Raw genomic sequence first — 20,708 nt, 5'->3', positions numbered from 1 at the left:
GGATCCGGACCCTGGAGGTGGCTATTTGAGGGAGGATCACATAGGAGGAGACTACTGGGGAGATGTTATGGCTTCATTGGATGATGTGCAGTATCCCCCCCTTTACCCATGAGGAAGACCCATTGATACCCAATAGCCTAATGGCCTATTGCCATGTGTTGGTGCCCCCGAAGGGAAAATAATAAAACCTTTTCCCAATAGTCCTTAGGTCAAACTCCCATTTAAGACCTGAAGAATAAAAGCTCCAACAAAACTTTCACTCCTGGTTCCCAGTCATGTGGAACTGAGCTTTCATGTGGAATCATTGAGAGACATTTTCCAAATGCTGTGCATCAAGTAACATCAATGGACTCCAACTCCCATCCAAGTACTGAGACGAGGAGGATGAAGGAATTGGTGCAAAGCAACAGGAGCCTCAAGCTCAATGAGCGCGCTAGTTGTTTGGTGAAAACACCTGTGCGTGGGACATTTAAAAATGGCAACCACTATATGAGGAATGGTTATAGTCACATCTTCTGCAGCCACGTGCGAATGTTGGAGACACAAGCCGGCGTGGCGGAGCTCGCCAGAAGAGAAGGAAATGGATTTTGCATGAGCAGGACGTGCCATGGAGACGCCAGGAGCGGCAGCACGAAGAGGGAGCGTAATCCTTATCTGGGACCTGCAGGTGAGCAGGAGCAGAACCGCAAGGGAAGCCGGAGAGACGTCTGAGCAGCCCAGAGTGGGAAGCAAGCAGCAAAGCCATGCCACGTAGGCGTGAACAGGACCGAAGACGCTACACTGAGCCGGCGAGTTAGCCCAAAGCAAGCGGGGACCCCAGGGCCTTTCATGACTACGCCAATGACAATTTGAATTTTATGAGATTGCTGAGACAAACAATAAGAACATGGTTTGAAAGTAAACAGGGCAGAGTACAGACCCAAACCCCAACAACATATGGGGGCATCAAATGCAAGTGTTGGAAAAAGCTTGAACTGACATTGAAACAGACAGATATACCGAATCAAGAACAGCATATTCAGTTTTGGATATAAAGAGGAATTTTAACGCAAGAGGGAAGTCCTGGCAAGAGAAATATGCCAGGCAGTTAAAATGACATAAGAGGTCCTGGCAAGAGAAGGATACTAGGCAGTTGATACGACATAAGGAGACCTGGCAGCGAGGTATAGCAGGCAAATGAAGTGCATAACGAGTCCTGGCAGGAGAGGATACTAGGCAAATTGCAAACCTACAAGAAATGTTAAAGAAGGACAGTGTTTGTTAAACAAAGAAGGAACTTGTGTTAAAGAAAGATCACTACAACACTTTCTATCTAACATTATTGTTTTGGGACAAGGAGAGACACAATGAATTGTTAGATCAAGAGACACTGCCATCCCATTGAAGAATCCAGGCGAAAGGAATCACCCTCTGGATCCAAGGTCTTTTTCATCTTGGAGAACATTTACATTGGAGTCACTCTATTTTTAAAAACATTTCCCTTCTCACTTTATTATTTTGTTCGTAGTGTGAGGGTCAGGATAGAATGTTTGGACACAAGGACCGCTTTAGATTTCTGACACAGACAGATCCTTAGTTTTTTCGTTTTTAGGTAGGGAAACTCCTCTTTAGAATAGGGTCAGAGAGACATACCCCCCCCCCCCCGACTCATTTAAGATGAATAAAAGTCTTTAACCAAAAACATGACAACTTTTGTGTCCAACTTTCAGTTCTGACCTCCATCACTACCTACAAACTGAACTAAGTTCGGCTCCCGTCAACACTTTATCACCAATTTCACTACACTTAATTAACTTGAATCTATGATAGTGTAGTGGTTTACTTTAAGTTTAGTTCAACTGTTTCTGCCTTAATGAAAACCTACTTCAACTATTGTTAGACTGTACTTGGTATTTGCTAACCAAGCTTAGGATTTTGAAAGCTATGTTTTAGCCTGAGCCATATTCAGACTCCCTTAGTACTGTGTTTCTGTGGTTATTTTTGGGGACCATGTTTTGAGTGGTATGCCGGCTTTCCCTTTTTTGAGCTTTTCTAGATTGATTGGGTCAGTAAACTGACCCTGTCAAGAGGAGACTGGGACCCCCCCTGTCCAGTCTTATAGTACCAGCGTGCTTGTACAGAGTACCACTGTCAATTACCACATGCATGTCTAGCATGATGCTGGTCAGTTTCTCGGTTTTGTTCTGGAAACTACATGTCAGAGCAAGCCCAGCAATAGAGAGCCAAGAGGCCAGCTGATTGAAAACTTCACAAGAGTGGTGCATACCTCCGAACCTAAATCAACAATGTCCTGACGGGAACCTGCTAAGCAATGCAGAGCCACAAAGCACAGACGGGACCAGCGCAAATACCAAACGCTCCAAATTGCTTAAAGACATTGCACTCACCTGTCACATAGCCATGTAACGGCTCCCCAACCAAGCTAATGGGCTAGCAAGAAGGAGGCAACTGGGACTTTTAACTGCATTGCTCACCACAGCAGGCCATTGCAGCAAAACAGCAACGGACTAGCACATGAGAAAGGGGAGGGGCTTAGACCCCCTTTTATGTCTTTTGCAGATTATCTAACCTCCTCAGAGGGAGAAAAGGGAAAGACTGGCCCCGGGAACCAGCAGGGGAGGATAGCCAAAGGAAGAAAAATAGTAAAATAAAAGTATCCCTAGGAAGCAGTGAGTAGCCGTTTGTTCGGGTGAAGTCCAAGGAGGCGGAGACAAACTAAGCAGAGTAAGGACAGAGCAGAGGAGTGTGGAGGATTTTCCAGGCAGTGTGCAAGATGAGGTATTGGTTGGTGAGTGGAAGCGGTACAAGGAGTTGAATGAGCGTGTATATGTGTGGAGTGGCACGAAGAGTAGGAAACAAATGAGAAGGTGTCTAATTAAATTAAATATAAAGTGATTAAGTGGGTGGAGTAGTAGCAGCGTGAGAAGAGTAGTAGTTCATAGAGAGGGGAGAAGTGTGATCAGGAGAGGGACAGAGCAGTGTAGTAGGGATCAAAATCAGTGCCTGGAGGAAGAGGAAGGGTCAGGGAGAGAGAGAGAGAGAGAGAGAGAGAGAGAGAGAGAGAGAGAGAGAGAGAGAGAGAGAGAGAGAGAGAGAGAGAGAGAGAGAGAGAGAGAGAGAGAGAGAGAGATACTGTGGTTGGAGAAGGACAGAGTGTGACAAATATAGGGAGAGGAACATCCGAATGCGAAAGGACAGGACAGAGTAGGACATAGGTGTCTGGCAGGCACATAACTTCAATCATACCACTGCGAGATATCACAGTACAAACCCCTAGATTGCTCCCTGAGGGAGTCTAGCTAGAGAAGGTGTTGCCATTACATCATTATGAGAAGGCACACAGAATGTAGATAGTAGGGGTTGCCGATCTCTAGGACCACCCTGGGGTTTAGAGACACCCGCACTAGGGCGGAAGCATGGAAAGTGGTTAAGGCTTAGTCTCAGGAGAAAGTGACTGGCTCAGGGGCACACAGTGAGTCCAGAGTGAAGCACACAATAATTTAATTTAAACAGGTAAGTACAAAAATACGACATTTATTACAGGCCTAAAAACACACCAGGAAAAAGAATCAAGCAGGTAATATCACACAATACTCAATTACAAAAACATATATCGGCACCTTTAGGTTTTTAGGTATCCATACAATAACCTAGACAACTAAAAGATGATAAATAGGGACGCAGTAGAATGAAACCAATTCACAAGAATTATGCCCCAACTTTATAAGTCCACACCCTATGATGTATGATCACAAAGCGTCTTCTAACGAGAGGTGACAGATGTCGAAAGAGTTCTTGTGATGGTGCAAACGTTCCATAAGATATTCAACAAGTTACAAGTATGTCAAATATTATTCCTATCTTTCCGATACAAGCTTTTATATCTGACTATCAAAAAGTGATGGAATGGAATAACCAAAGTTTATTCTAAGGAGAACATGGGGTGGTGAATGCTTGCAATTACTTACCCTCCTGACTCCACTTTTCCCAGATGACTAGGTATGTCGAGTTGGGGTGGGGGGGGGGGGGAGAAATGGGGGAGGGGATTAGGCTGGAGGTAGGTTTTCCCTCTGTTGGATACAGTAGAAAATGCCCAGGAGCTGCGGTTGCAAGGAATGGTCTGGTTGGTTCGTGGAGCAGAGTGCAACCATGTGCGAAGAAGAAATGCAGAAGGCACTGATGCAGACCTCTTCATGACACTTCAGCAGATGGGGGACGGTGAGTTCCAGTAACGACTACCACTTAACAGGTGACAGCCGGTGTCTTTCCAGTCACGGTGAAAGACTACCTACCAGAGTAGGAGTCCCTTGATGCTGGGAAGCAGAAACTTGGCAGGAAAGAGACTTGTGGCACGAGCTGGCGACTACCGAAGTTCTGGTGACGAACGTGAAACAGCAACCATTCTACAGAGGCAGCCCACTGGTGAGCTGGTTACTCCAACGGATGGTCCTGGAATACTTCCAAAGGCTCAGGACAGCTGGATTCTCAAGAATGTGTTGAGAATGGTTGGTCCCACCAGCCCAAGGGTTGAAGCACCGCTCAGGGCCTTCACAGATCAGGTAGTCCAGTAGGGCTTCACTGTAAAAAGTCAGCACAGGATACAAAACAAAAGCAAAACATTTGGGGGTCCATAGAATATGGACGGAAAGTTGCCCAAATAGAAATCTTTCCCAACAGGCAGGTCTGACAATCTCCAGGTTAGATAGAGAGGGAAGGCGCTTAGAACCGTTTTATACAAAAAAAGACAATAAAAACCCTTTAACTATCTCTGGGAGTTGGCACGTTCTTGAACCTACCTGTGAATCTAGTTACAGTGAGGTTAATTTATTTCCTAAAATGTGTGGAGGCGTTTTCTGCTCACATAGATCCTAGTTCTCCCTGCCTCCCTGTGCATCTTTTTGGGTTTGACACATTTCTTAAAACAAGATCCCTTAACGGCTCCCCTGGATGCATACTGTGAGTGGTGAGTCTTTGTGAGAGTACAATCTCTGGCCTGTCCACCATTCTGGAGATCCCCTAGGAGTTCTTTCATCTCTTCACTCTGGTAAATCAAGTCGGAGTCCCTCCACTAGCCTTGGTTATGACTGTACTTTTAATGGATCTACCACAAGACCACTACTTCCTCCTTTTTGTTCCTTATTGTTCTGGAAAGATTTTACAATGTATATACACCACTCTGGCTTACGGGATCCAAGGACCATAAGGTCCTGGGAACATGTGGATGCCCAGCTGTAGGGTTCACCCACCTTTACTAATATCCTTTACTGAACAAGGCAGCTATGATATGTTATTAATTTAACTGCTGCAATTACCGTTTTCCAGTGACTTTGTTATGTTTGCAACTTGACGTATCTAAACCGGAAGTGCCTGCAAGTGACTGTTTGGCTGGTTTTGCTGCCCGGTGTCCACTTGCTTTGTTGGACCTTGTTTGAGTCTACTGCTGACGGCGCCTGCAAAAGTCCTGTGTTCCTTTCTGGACTCCGTAACTCGCGTGGTGTTGCGAGTGTTAACAAAGACTCGGAGTAATCACTTTACTTCTGTATGTAGCAAGACGCACTCTCAGTACTTGCACTAGTGTGCTTGTATGTGCGTGTTTTAATACGTTCTGAAATATATATATATATATATATATATATACACGCTGGATGGGCTATCTCTAAGTACTGATTTCCCTGTGTTGGCGAGAATCCTAGATCTATTAGATAAAGGTTACGAACGGTCCCACTGCGAGATTGGAATCTTGAGGGCTGCAATTGGGGACCTCTTGAATAAAACCAATCGCATTGAAGGCCTATTATTTGCATGTGATGTTGTGGCTGCATTATCTGAGAGGCCCAAAAAAGAGAAAGGTATGGTCGATAATTCTACCCAAATCCATGGCGATTCTGGTTTGACAGATAGGGAATAGAGAACCTTTGCAGAAGTAACCGCTCTTAAAGTGATGAAGGTTGTATACAGTCAGACTGAATACCTACCACGTAAGGACGAGAAGATAGCTAATGTGGTTACCTCAATTCAGAAAATAGGGTGTGGCATTGAAGAATTGAGGGAGTGTCTTGGGTCCTCGAGACAGTGGGGGTCTGATGCACTGCTCGTGCAAGAGTCGAACAACAGACATGAGGGTACTGAGAGTCCCTCTCCCTTGACTGATCTGATAGAACTCTCTGAAGAGTGTGCTACAGTAGGGTGCCCCCAATCAAAGGGGGGTGGGGGGGTGATGAGCATGGAAAACCCATAGTAGTGCTTACATGTAGAGAAAATAAAGGTTAGCTGGGAGAGCACAGAAAAGAAGGGCTAAAGCCAATTCCCTCAAGAAGAAGCTGGCCAAGGAGGTATTGAAGGATACTCATGGACCAATCCCCCAAGAGGTGATTGTTATTCATGAAGATGAGGTTGTCATTGATCTATCTCAACTCAATGAGGAATCGAGTGTCCTATTGGATCACAACTTGTCTGGCATAACGGCAGCCCCAAAGGATCAGAAAAATAAGATCCCTAAAAGGAAAATGCTTGGGAATGCTGTTGCTAAATATTCCAGGCTAAATGGCGATAGTAAAAAAGTAATAAAAAATGTGTCTGAATCCTTAGGTGTGGGGAACGGCCGTCTCCAATCCTCTCTTTCAGAGTTTTACCCCATGGTACACAAGAGAACTACTCAGAAAAATCAAAAAGAAAGAGGGGAGGGATCTGTGGTAACAAGTTGGAGTCAATTGTGAAGGAGGGTATTGGTGAGCCATGGATGTTGAGGATACTGGGAAAAAATGCTCAAGTACATGTTTCTATCACGCATACAGATGCTGAGAGGGTCCAGAACAAGGATATCCTGAATGTCTTGGTAAACAAAAACAGTGTTAACCCATCCTAAGCCATAGGCGCGGTGATAACACAAGTGCCATAGGGCATCCTCGGGGAAATGAAGTCTCTCCTCATGTTCAGACTTTCGGTGCAAACATCATGGAAAATGAGGACAATCGGGACAGTATTAAATCAAGAGATGCCACTTATCTTGGGATGGGAAAGTAATGTTAAGGTTAATGGCAAATTCAACCTAAATCGATCCTTCCTGCTAAAAGCTTTCCAGACGATTCCCTTCCTAAGAACGCTTTGTTTAGATGACATCGATTGGGTGTGATTAGCCACAAACCATAATAGGATGATTTGTGGCTTTCACTCAATGTTGATTATGAAATTGGTTTGGGAGCAGAGGGAGAATTTTGAATATGTAAGCCTGATGCCTTTTATTTTTCAAACTGACCTGTTGCTCCTGTAACAATTGAAAAGCCAAACACTGCGCTGGGTCCATCCCCACATATCAATGAAGATATGATCAGACAACTCCTAGCTTTGGCAACTGTATTCAGTGGAATCAATAATGTGCCTACAAAAGCTGTTGGTTCGGCTTCCTTAGTGCTCCCCTAACGCGTAACACAACGAGGTCCCTTTTGTGTGTTTATCATGGAACAGCTGTGGGTTAGCACATTTCTGTCGCTGTTGGGGCACAGTAAATTCCATTAGTAAGCCAGCAGTACTTTTATTACAGGAGACAATGTATGTGTCTCATTTTAATGTAGAGGGGTTTGAATGTTACTCCCAACCTGCGCACAAAGGGGAGAAGGGCAGGACCTCTGGTGGGCTAGCCATTCTTATTAATAATTCCTGCAAGCTAGCTTTGAAGCTTATTTACAAAGACGCTGCAGTGATAGCTGTAGAATTGAACCCTTGTCAGGCATATGAGAAACCAATACTGAGTTTGTGTATTTATTGGAATAAGATAGCTACTCCATTCAATTAGCTTGTAGACACCCTTGATTCAATTTTAGAAGGTGCCCTAGCCCGTCATGTGCATGTGGGGTTTCTGATGGAGGGGGGGGGGGGGGGGGGGGGGGTGGGACTTTAACTCAACCTGTTTATTCCGTGGGCAGGGTTTTGGTCGGAAACTGCTGTCTTCTGCTTCTTCGGTCAGGAATGGCCAAAAATGGGTAGATTTTTTCCTGAACTGGGATATTCAGGTGGTTGCCACCCAAGATAAATTGTCTCCACACACATGGTCGCGAGGTGGGCTGACCTCACATATTGACCATTTTCTTTTGTCCACTGGTCTTTACAAAACTTCTGTCCCTATTGTAATCAAGGATCTTGGTTTCGGGGATCATCATGCAATCCCAGTAAAGCTTAATCTTGACGATTGGGGATATAAAACTAACCCGGATCTGGAATTGGTGCTAATCGACAGACCGGGTTTGTCTGTTAGATGGAATTCCTCAATTTGCCATCAGCTGATCTGTCGGATTAAAGATGACCCTGTAATGGTAAACATGATGTCCCAGACAATCTACGATTTTTCTCATATGGATGCCCACTTATCAAATAGGATTAACTTCCACCTAATGGAGTTGGCAAAGAAGATGGTGCCTGCCTATAAACCTATCTGGCATAGGCATATCTTTAACAAAGAGATCTTCAATTTAAAGAAACATAAAAATCAGACAACTAAAAAAAATTGAATCTTGAGAGGGAAGTGCACTGTTATTTAAAAAAGGGCATCATTCAAAATTACAAAAATGCGGTTAAGAACTTAAAAGCTAAGCTTCTCCTACAAGATAACCAAAATATGATGTACTATTCGTTGAAAAGTGACACCCGTAACATCTGGGCTATTTTAAGGACGATAAATGGTGGAAATGAGGGACAAAAAGAAAATGCTATTGCGGCCTCTGAGTGGGTAAACTACATTAAGTTGAAATATGAAAGGCCTATCAAATTTGTTTAAAAAAAGGGTAAATGTTTACAAAAACTTATTGTTAGCCAGTTCACCATGGTCCTTTGATGACATAGTTAGGGCAATTACAAAGTTAAATGTGTCAAGAGTGGTCGACCCGGATGGAATTCTGGCGTGTTTACTTGAATCTGACACACAATTATGGGCAGTGATCTTGAAATATAAATTTGATGCCGTGTTTCATACCCAAGTAATACCTAGATCTTGGTGCTCGGCTATCATAATTCCAATTTACAAGAAAGGCCCTATTAACAAGCCTACCAATTTCAGACCAATCGCTCTTACCGATGCCTCCTGCATAGTCTTTTGTCATCTTATCTTGGAGGAGCTTTTGGAGTTTATGAAGACAAATGCTATCCTTTCCAAGTATCAAACGGGTTTCAGACGTTTTATGGGCGGTCCTCTTAATGCCACATTAGTATCTCATATCCAATGGAATACTAAGCACAACCATATAGGGACAGTATATATGGCTGCCCTTGATCTAAGTTCAGCGTTTGATACCCTTGTGAGAGAGCTCTTGTGGGAAAAATGCTGCAAAATAAATGCTGCAAATGGGGTTTCCAGAACACCTGTTGTCACGCATTGCCCTTTTGCACTCTTCAACTATAGAGTGAGATTGAATAAGGAAGGTGCGCTCACAGATCCAATACCGACTGCAATTGGGCTGAAACAAGGATGCACTCTTGCAGCGGTGTTGTTCAATTTATACATCTATGACATTGAGGAGTGTTGGGCCAATGCAATTATTTTTCCGGTTCGACTTGGCCAGTTGAAATTTAATTATATCGGATTTGCGGATGATCTCTTGCTTTTTACTAAGACCCTGTTTGGGCTCCAGACTAAGATAAACTTGTTTTCCTATTATGCAGTAGCCCATAACCTAAAGGTCAATCAGTCCAAATCTAATATAATTGTTTTTGCAGGTGGGAGAAAAAGGGTTTGTAGATAACATTGAGACGGTACAATCTATTAAATATTTGGGCTATACCTTATCTGATTCATATTCCTTGACCTGATGGAAGGAAAGACTGCAAGAGAAAATAAGATCTCTAATCTCACAAATGAGAATATTTATGGGGAAATATAGCAGCTTTTCATTATTACCTGTCCTTCAATTCTATCTACTGAAAGTTGAACCATGCATTCTTTATATCTTGGACATGTGTCTCTATGAAATAGATGATCTACTTGATACTCTACAGGGTGGTATCTGGAAAACAGTGTTGGGCTTGGCCTCCTCCATTCCGAATGATGTTATCTGTCATGAATTGGGACTCTTACCATTGTCAGCAAAATGGAATTGGCGGCTGTTAAATAACTATGTGAAGATTCTAAGGCCACCACCTAATTCCCTCTATGAGGATCTGAACACCCAGTTAAACCTGGGCTGCTTGAGCTCACGATCAAACTTGGGCTAAAAAATAAATCGTCTATTGGTTTTGATAGCTATTTCCAAAGAATATCTAATTATAGGTCTACCAAGTTGCAAACGGAAAATGCAACTCTACTATTGGAGTTGCCAATCAGATCGAATTGGCTCCTAAAAATCATACCATGAGTTTGCCTTGATTAAAAGGAAATGGGGGGGGGGGGAATCGATCTAGATATATTTTACAGTTTCCCTCTTCATTGGGACGCAACTTGTACCAGCGATACAAGCTTAATCAATTTCACACAAATGAAAGGTTGTTTCAATGGGGGAGATGTAATTTGCTATACCAATTTGGATCCTGCAGATTTTGTAAAAAAGATAAAGTGATGAAGTCCCTCAAACATTTGGTTATGTTTTGTGATTATTTTGAGCATGTGAGACTCAACATATTTGGGAATGACCTTTAATCGTGCTCTATCCTGTCCCGAAAGTCTCTATGGTATAGATGTATGTGGGGCAACAGCATTAAGCTGGTTATTAAGCGGACTACACCATTATATGTACTTGATATTAAATTGAAGGAGAAGAATTGATTTACAGGTTTTAAATAATTCTGAAATAATAATGTACATGCTAATTTGATTAATGTTGAATATGTTTTTTGTGATTTACTGTGACTTCGTTTTTTTTACCAATTTTGTACTATAAGTTATATGTATTCTATCTTAGACTTAAGAATTGGAAGTATTTATGTTTATAAAATTGAATATACTTTATGTTTACTGTTTATTTTAAATTGTAAAGGTTTATAAATTAACCAAACACAATAAAAAAAACAAATAAAAACAACTTACTTGTTAGACATCAAACACAAAGATTTTCAGAAACGCAAAAAACTCACAGCGGCAAACGAACAACAAACTTTCAGACCCACAGCATACCAGAGAAACAGCAGAGAAGCCACCGGAGACAGTTACAAAAACTGTGCTGGATAAGGGGAGGAGCTTAGATCGTTTTTAAAGCCTTTCACCAATGTAACCATATCCCTAGGGGAAAGGCATCAAAGATTGGCTGAGGGAGTCAGGGGAGCACTCGAAACAATGAGGGGACATGAGCAAGGTTATAAGCAGAAGGAACAGTACAAAAGGAAAGCAAAGGCAGAGTATGGGTTGCAAGGGTGAGGGCAGGATGCATGAAGGTGGACTAAGAGACTAGAGGGAGGCTGGAACGCAGAATCGGTGGTGGACTGGCTTACAGGAACTCTGGAGATTTCCTGGTGGGCCTCTCCACTAGGGGACTTTAATTGTGTGGGCACCCTGTGCTTCTAGTTTTAACCTCTCTTCCATGCACCCATATCCCTTCCTTCCATTTCTCGTCACCCACTTCCCTTTGTTCTGTTAAAGTAAACTCCATATGCAACAAATGTGCTTTAAACTTGATTTGTGAACATGTTTTCCAGATTTTCCTGAGGAGAACCTCCAAAACCCAACTTAGAGGGGTTTGGTTTGCTCTCACCATTCAAAATGGAGAAACTCTGAAAAATATTTCCAGGGCCCCCTTTGGTTCCCAGTCCACCCCTGCACGGAACAGAGTGCTGAAGAGTTGCTGGCGGAGTAGGTGCAGAGTGCAGGTGAGGTATTCATAGTGAGATAATGTGGTACCAATTTGTGAGGTTGAAGCAGTAAGTGACAGTGCCGTAGTAAGTGAGGGTAGAAGTGATTGAAGTAGGGCAGTGTGGGAAGTAGGCTGTGTGTGAGGGAGTGAGTGATGTAAGAGTAAGGATAGTAGAGAAGAGTTTAGGAATGGATGCGAGAAGAAGTGTGCTGGAAAAAGGTAAGGCAGGGTTGAGAAGAGTGAAAGTGTGTATTAGGAGAGATTGAGGAGCAGAGTGAGAAGGGGTGAGAGAAGTAGAGAGGATGGGTGTAAAAGTAAGGAGAGTAGTAGCGTGAGGGGTGAAAATAGCAGGAGGAGGGATGAGAATAGAGGGGCTAGAAGAAGACAGGGTAAGGAACATCAGAAAGACAGGAGAGAGGGTCGGAAGATGAGAGAGAGGGGAGGAGATGGTTTATTGGATTAGAGCAGGAAAAAGAGAAGAGAGGATAAGTACGACCAAGGAAGACGGGAGAAAGGGGTGGATGAGAGAAAAGACCAGGGTGTCTATTATAGGCACCAGTATAACACCATTCTTATTTGCCATCATATACAGGAGGAATCATTTGATTGCCACATTAGAGCTGCAAAGAGAGAGAAATAGAGAAGTATTTGGTAATTCTGTCAGACCAAGTGGCGATAAGGGCAAATCAGTTTGGTGGTGTTCCGACCGATTTACCAACGGAATACAGCCAAATCTGTAATGAGGCTCTTTTTAACTTTAGGATTTCATCTCTAGCCGCCAGCAAAACCTTTGGCCAGTAGGAATTACCCATCCCTAGTCTACATCCCACCGTGGGCTAGTAAAGCCTGGGGTAGGGTGGAGGTAACTCACAGAGGGAGGGTTGGGAGGGGGGGGGGGGGGAGAAGATGAAGAAAGAGAAAAGAAAGAGAAAGACTCAACCTGCTCATAATACCAAACCAGTCGTTGCCATTCGTTTAATCAAAACCCTTTATCTTTACCCTCAAGAGTCTGAGTTAATTAAGGCAATCTGTGAAAAGTCTGTAATTGTGTGCCTATCCTAGTGTTTGCAGTACCTATTAACTACCATGCTGACCTCTTTAAAGAGTCATTGGCTGAGACCCTTTGGAGACCCAGTACACTTTAAAGGGATCCCTGAGGCCCAAAGAGAAGCAGATGTTCCAGAGGCCTAGATAGAGTACCTCCAGGAAATCCTTCCCAACAGTTTCTCCCACTGTAACATCATTCAGATTGGCATGAACATGTTCCATTTTAACCCTTGAGTTGCCCTTAGGACATGTATGTATACCTGTCCTAATTAGCATTGGTAAACACTGATGTCAGAGAACTCTTTGGCCAATGGCAATCAAGCAGCCATCAGGATAAACTTTTTCCTTAGTTGGTGATCACTGCCCATTGTACTCGAGAGCTTAGGATGTTTACTCAAACTGGTCTTTAAAGTGTTAGACTGGATGATCACATGTCATGTAACTTACTCTTCCTAATATAGCAGCACACAAACTGTATGATTTTATGAGTCCACACAATGTTTATTTGTAAGGTAATTTTATGCTGAGAAACTCTTCTGTTGAAAAGGGAGCTTCAACTCAGCAGATGAACTCATGAAAATGGTTGCATCATAGTAGCAGGTGTTTGGTATTGATCCAGGCCCTTCAATCTCTTTAATGTCTTCTATTTAGTCCATTTTACGACCAAAGTCTTCTTGCAATTACAGAGCAACCCTTCCACTTGCTTCTTGCAAAGTTCTAATGCACTCCACTTCTGCCACCTACAACAGATCAGAGTCTAGTCTTAATCACATGGCACTCATACTAAACACCTACCTGAAAGGCTACACATCAACACTAAGCTAAGCAAAGCTAAACCTTGGGAACAATAAATGTCAGTGGTTTAAAACACCTGCTAAGAAGGCTGGGTGATTATGTGTCCTATTTTTCCTGATTATAAGCAAGCACCTAAAGAGAAATTAACTAGGGAAATCGTGAAGGTTAATTTCGACTCCAATTAAATTAAGGCTACCACGAACACAGTTATGTTTCGAGTGGTGCTTGGGGAGAAATTCATAATGAAAATTCAGGAAACGTTACTCTCTAAATAAGACCTGACAGACTATAGTGAAAGAGGTTTTCCAATACTAATTGAGTATTATGGAACAAAGACCAAGACTCCAAACTTACAAAATGGTCTATTCCACCTTGTGAAAATGTACACTGTCTGCCTAATGGGGGAGAATTTAGACAACATTTTTGTTTCAAATGGGGTTGGGGGGGATTTTGTTGTTTCAGTGTAATTACTCAGACCGATAAAATCTCATTTGACAGAGAACTCTGGGTCAGGAGGAAATGCTAATATCTTTTCAAGTGCTACTTTCAAATAATCAAAGAAATATGTTCAAAAATCCAATTTTTGCATAGCTAAACTAAATTACTCACCCAGCCTACAATAATAATACCTAGCGACTTGTACCCACAACTTATAGGGTCTATCAAGTCTTGTTTTAAGATTATTACTAATGCAGCATATGTTGTTCTTTATTCAAGGCATTACTATAAAACTTGCCTAACTTTTATCGGCTATCAATTCTTAACCACTTCGACTGAGATTAAAGGTTTGCACTTAGAAATATCTATTGATTTGTAAACCAATAATGAAGGTCAGAGCTGCAGTAGCACCCTTTAGTTCATACTAGAAACCCAAATGCGTAGATGGCTTCAGTCTCGCCAGCTACTATTCTGATTGAGCCATAAAGACAGAGCTCTGAACAGGACCTCCAAGCATTCCCTGTCCAACACACACACAGAGGGGACAGACCCACAATTATCTCTATGTGTAAACTACATGGGCCAAAGTGCGGTGCACCAGCTTCGCGCCTTGAGGCTCCACAACTAAGTCCGAAGATCCTACACTGCAGTGGTAGGGACAGTTCAGGGATTTGAGCTTTCAAAGATCTGGAAGCATGACATGGAGGAGCCTGGGGAGGACAAGGTATGACTATCATCAGGTCAGGTATGGTATGATATGGTGATTCTACATGTTTACCAACAAATGTTTCACCATAGATGTTTTGACTACACATTTTTTCATGCTTTCTTCCCGCAAAATGCAGGGGGAGAATCCCCTGCATCCCTTTTCAACCCCCCCCCCCCCCTCAAACCTCCCCACCCTCTACTCCTCCAATATTTCTTCCCTAGCCTACCATCTACTTTTTGTGGGAAAAATGCAGTAAAAAATGGTTGGTGAATACGGATTTTGAAAAACACTGGATACTCATATGTAGGGTCAGGAGGAATGGCCAGTCTAGACCAGAGGAATGGGCGATTGTGAGGTCCCACAGGTCTTAGATTTAGGTGGGAGTGGTGTTCAGGCCCACAGGTCTGTGCAACAGGAGGGTGAAGCCGAAGACTCAGCCGAAAGGGTGAATAACATTCCACATGTCAGAGTCTTGGGATGGAGACTAAGCTCCGACATGTCTCTGTGCCCTCTTCACGAAGGGTGTTGGGGCTACACAGGTGGGAACCCTAAAAGGGAAGGGTTTGGGCTACAGGCTGAGGGAACCTAAGCTTCAGCATGTTTGAGTCTTTGAAGTAGGATTGCTGGAGGCCCAACAAGTCGGAGTGATAGAAGGCAACCAAGCATTATGAGACTTAGGGTCTCTGAGCTGCAGCTCATGAAATATGTCTAAGGCAGGCCTTTGATGTTTTGGGAACTTACTAGCTCTGCAATATGGCTATGGTTTTAACACTTTACCAATAAATGCATCACAAAAACGAAGGTGAAGAATGTTAAAATGTATTTCTTTGTTCTTATACTGCTACTAACACTGCACAGAGCTACTATTGAGGCTGGAGTGCTGGAAATATATGTGCATGTCTCTTATTCTAAGTACCTGGCCGTCACTCCGGCACTTGCCCCAAGTCGTCTTGCATCCGCAGTAAACGGCTGCTCAGTAAGAGGGCATTGATGCCAGCGCATGCGTGGCATAGTTGACGAGACAACGGACGCAAGCCTTGGGTGGGTCAGCAACACAGAGCTGACTCTGGAAGGGGGAGGACTGCTGGAAGGCCAACCTGCTCCTCAAGAGCCGGACCCCTGTGAAGGAAAGAAGACAGTTAAGAGAGCCAACAAATTCCCACCGCCAAGTGAAGAAAACCTGAGTAACTATGGTCTCAGGTGTGGAAGCAACCAAAACTCAGGTTACAGTCCTCGCCATTTTCTGAAAATTGGCTAAATGTGAGTTTGTCAGTAAAGTGAAAAGGCCATGCTAGAGCAGTGTGCAATCCATGGTCTCTTGGCCTTACTATTGTTAATGCTGTATGATTAGGTTTCAGGCTGCCACAAGAGGATCAGAGGTATACACAAACTAGGAAATCAGAAGAGCGAAACACCCAAGAGGGCAGCTTTGCCGGCTCCAAGCCACATAAGGACGCAATATTGTTTACATCAGTGATTCTGCCTTTCATAGCTAACTGTGGATAACCAATTCCCCATTCTGTGAACACTTACCGAGGCGTGCCCTTGTTCTGGGACCCTGCATTTGACTCCGGAGTTCAGGTCTTAAGTGAAATTTCTTTGCTTCATCAACCAGGTCTCTGCATGGCAAGCTGCAGCGGATCAAAGGCTGGTGAAAGGAAACAAAAACAAAAAATAGATCCATCTTACAAGATGAGAATTTCAGAAAGAACTATTTACAAGCACAAATGTGGAAGTTAGCAGTAGAGTGATAAGAAATGAACATGGATCAAACATAGGCAACACACAAGACTCAACAGTTCTGTATTTTTGATTTTCTTAGAATGATAAACGTTACTAATATCTGGAAAGCAGAAACATGCACAGAAATAGGTTCAATCTTTTTTAGGACCTCGATTTCCTAAGGTCTCTCAGTTTCCTTCCAGGGTTGTCAGGGTGGCGGCACTGTGTCAGCATCTCAGACGTCAACTCAAGATCAAGAGAAGAAGGTTAAAAAAAAAAAATACTCCAATTCCTGCTCAAGCCGGCTCTGGTTTCCTCTGTCTTTGTTCAAGGCTTCTTTCTACATTCAGTCTACATATTTCGGTCTACATACTCTCTCCTCCTCAACGCTCCACCATGTGCTCACACCTATGGAGTCCTCCTCCATTCTTAGTTCTGTCCACTGGCATCGCCTGCTCTTCCGACATTTTGTCACATGTTTGTTCTTCCATTCATGCAAGGTTCCCCTAGTCTGTCGAAGGGTTCCAGTGCTGGAGTTGGTGACCTGAAGTTTCCCTGCCTCAAAACTAATACTAGTGTCTGTCAGAACGACTGTCAAAGTAAATTCCACCATCCTGTGTCAAAATCTACTTCTGTCCCTCACAGAACAATTAAAAAGGTAACCAACATAAAGTTCCTGCTTTAAGTAGAATGTCTCCCTTTTCCTGCTTCTTGAATGTGGTTCAAAGAAATGTTCCTTCAAAACAAATATGCCTGGGGGAAGGAACCCCCACTCCCTCCCTTCCCCAGGCTAGGAGGTTTCAGACAGTCTTTACACTATGTGCTCTCCAGTAGAATGGTGCCCTTCTCCTGATGTGGCTCTGTACAATTTCCAAAAGAACCAGGGGGAATGGCTCTTCCCCTGGTACGTTTTTGTTGGTACAATTCACAAGGCCATGGGGGAATGACTCCCTTCCCATGGCTTCTTCATCTCAACTCAGACCAGGACCAAGAGAATGCATCCCTTCTCTTGGTCTGCTTTGGCACAGTTCAGCACAAGACCAGGCAGGTGGAATGACTCCCTTCCCTTGGCATCTCAATCATAACTTCTGCTTTGGTACTAGGAGAATGACTCTTCTCCTGGTATAGCTCGATACAGTTCTTTCTTACTGCCTTCCGCTTGATATTCACTTTGCCTCTGTGACTTGTTTTCAACAATGTTCCAAATCTTGTTAGGATCCCAGACCTTTCTCTTGTTGCTAGTGGACTTTTCTGCCACTGTGGCAGGGTATGGTTACACTCATTGTGTAACCATACCCTATGTATCAAGCTTTAAGTTTTCTTACAATGTTTGCTCCCAGTTACCTCCAGGTCCGGTGCGCCCTACAAATAAATAAACAAACAAACTATAATAAGGAAGATTTCCTCTAGGCTTTGGTTTACTTCTATTTGGATCCCAGACCTTTCTTGTATGGCCACTGGCTCCTCTTTTCCTTGTTATGGTGGACAGGGTCACAGAAGCTTGCCAGTGGGCTTCACTCCCCCCCCCCCCTCACCCCCGGTACAAGGAGGTTGGAGGCACTTATGGCCTTACAGGAGTCTGTCAGCGGTATGCCTTGTAAGAAGTCTGGTTGCAATTGTTTGCGTGCCTCCTACCTACAGCCATTGCTATTCTGGGTCTCCCATACCACCCTTTACCTGCTTTTGGGCTCTGGTACGTCACCTTGGCTTCGATGGATGTTGGTTCATCTTCTCGGCTGGCTCGGCTTTCCCAGTCTGTATCTATGGCTCTGCGCCATCTTTAACTGCTTGGCCGCCCCACTCTTCTTGCCCTTAGCGTTGTGAACTGGTACGCTCCTGCAGAACCCTGTGAGGACTCATGCGGCCGACTACCATTGTCCTCTGTCCCTCTTCTCCTCAGGACTACAACCAGATCTGGGATTTCCCGCGATGAACGCTCTCTGCGTCTGTTGCTTCTCCCAGCAGGCACTGGAGCAGAGCTACGTGCTGGGGTTGACGACTTTACTAGTCCATTGTCAGATTTTATACAATGTAGCCCGTTCTTTAGAAGCGGGCTAGCCCTTGTTACTTTTGGCAGGTCGATCTCTTTGCCTCCTTGGAGCCACCTCGTCTTGGTGTTTGAGGCCATTTGTTACTTTTGCATCACAGTAGTATATGGTTCTGCTTTCAACAAGAAGGTTGGGAATGGAAGGATGGGCTAGAGAATGTGGAGAAGGAACAAGTTACTTACCTGTAACTGTTGTTCTCCAGCATGGGTCTGGCATGGATTCACATCCTCATGAATATTCCCCGTCGTCAGGCTTGGAATCCTCGGTAAAGAAAAAACCAGTATCAGTTTCGTTTCTGATCTGTCTTTCGTAGTAGCAACCAATCACTGATCTCTGCGTCATACTGACCACAGCCAATGACTGCCCTCTACCTAAGCCCCGCCTCTGGCAGCCATCTTCAGATTTGGTAGCACGTGAAGAGGCAGTATGACCAAGTGAAGAGCCGCAGAGGGGTAGGCGGGAGGGTTCGCATGTGAATCCATGCCAGACCCATGCTGGAGAACAACAGTTACAGGTAAGTAACTTGTTCCTTCTCCAGCATGGGGTCTGGCATGGATTCACATGCTCATGAAGAATACATAGCAGTACACACATGCACAACCACGGGAGGTGGCAAAGGCTCAACATTAAGCATCACATCAAACTCAACATTAAGCAAATCTTACCTCCTCCCCAGGCTCACCTTAGGCGAACAGGTTGCGCAGCACTGCTTGGCCGACCCTGGACTCCTCCCTGGAATCCCGATCGACGCAGTAGAATTTCGTGAAGGTGTGCGTCGACCTCCACGTAGCAGCCCTGCAGATGTCCAGCAAGGGCACACCAGATAGGAACGCCGTGGTAGCTGCGATCGCTCTGGTGGAATGGGCTCTCGGACGGCCAGGCAGGGGTCGGTTTGCCAACCGATGACAGTAAATGATACAGCCGGAGAGCCATCTGGAAATGGAAGCCTTCGAGAGAGCCTTCCCCTGATTGACAGGTCCAAAGTTCACAAAGAGTTGTGACGTCTTCCGAAAACCCTTTGTGCGGTCCACGTAGAACTTCAGCGCTCTAGCCACATCCAGCGAGTGCAAAGTCCTCTCAGCCGGCGATGAAGGCGACGGGAAGAAAACAGGCAACACCAAGGGTTCGTTGAGGTGGAAGTCCGACGGCACCTTGGGCATGAAGGAGGGGTGCGTCCTGAGCACTACCCTCGTGTCGTGAAAAGTCAAGTACGGGGCCTTGCAGAAAAGGGCCTGGATCTCTCCCACTCGTCGTGCAGAGGTGATGACCACAAGAAACGCTGTTTTCCACGACAAGAACTTCAACGGGGCCGAGTGCAGAGGCTCGAACGGAGGTCCCATGAGCTTGGTCAGCACCACGTTGAGCTCCCACGCTGGGGCCGGAGCCTTCACCGGCGGGAACGATCTGAACAGTCCCTTCATGAACTCTTTCACCAGACGATGAGACCACAAGGACGTCCGCCTCGTGGTTCTGGTGTATCGGGAGATCGCAGCAAGATGAATCTTGATGGACGCGTGCGCCAGTCCAGCTTTGGCCAGCGTCAGTAGGTTTCGCAGTACTTGGGGAGCCGTAATCCGCAGAGGGTCAATCTTCTGTGCGTGGCACCAGACAGAGAACCTCTTTCATTTGTGTCCGTAGCATTTAAGAGTCGAGGACGCCCTGGCCTTTGCAAGAACCTCTCTGCAGTCGGCCGGTATGTCGTATCCTCCAAACTCTAACGGTGCAGGAGCCAGGCCTGCAAGTTCAGCGACTTCGGGTCGTGATGGAGGATGGCGCCTCCTTCCCTGGAGAGCAGATCCGCGTCCACTGGCAGCTTGATTGACGGGGACGCTGACAAATCCAGAAGGTCCGGGAACCATATCTGCCTCGGCCACGCAGGTGCGACGAGGATCATCCTGCACCGGGACCTCTTGAGCTGGTTGATGAGCCGGATCAGCAATGGCAATGGAGGGAACACGTATAGGAACAGGCCCTCCCAGGGGAACGAGAAAGCATCGCCCATGCTCCTCGGCTGGGGAAACCTGCTGGCGAACCTCCTGCACTTGGAGTTCGTCGCCGTCGCGAACAGATCGATCTGGGGTGTGCCCCACTGTCGGAAGAGGCGGTCCACTAGATCCTGTCGTAGTTCTCACTTGTGGCACGAGCGCAGCTCCCTGCTGAGTGAGTCGGCGATGGCGTTTT

At 44.8% G+C, this 20,708-nt stretch overlaps 1 protein-coding gene across 1 annotated transcript in view; it reads right to left on the bottom strand.

Annotated features, from left to right (window-relative positions):
- The window catches only part of KLHL12 (kelch like family member 12), a 1,608,338-nt gene that overhangs the window by 850,924 nt on the left and 736,706 nt on the right, over positions 1 to 20,708 (bottom strand). Inside the window, exon 6 of the mRNA XM_069633689.1 lies at positions 16,291 to 16,405. Within this exon, the coding sequence (XP_069489790.1) occupies positions 16,291 to 16,405 (115 nt within the window). The remainder of the gene's footprint in view (positions 1 to 16,290; positions 16,406 to 20,708) is intronic.

The sequence above is a fragment of the Ambystoma mexicanum genome, chromosome 13, assembly GCF_040938575.1.
Source record: "Ambystoma mexicanum isolate Mex_15411 chromosome 13, UKY_AmexF1_1, whole genome shotgun sequence".
NCBI lineage: Eukaryota > Metazoa > Chordata > Amphibia > Caudata > Ambystomatidae > Ambystoma > Ambystoma mexicanum.
The sequence above is the reverse complement of the archived record's forward strand: the minus strand, read 5'-3'. Positions and strand labels throughout refer to the sequence as shown.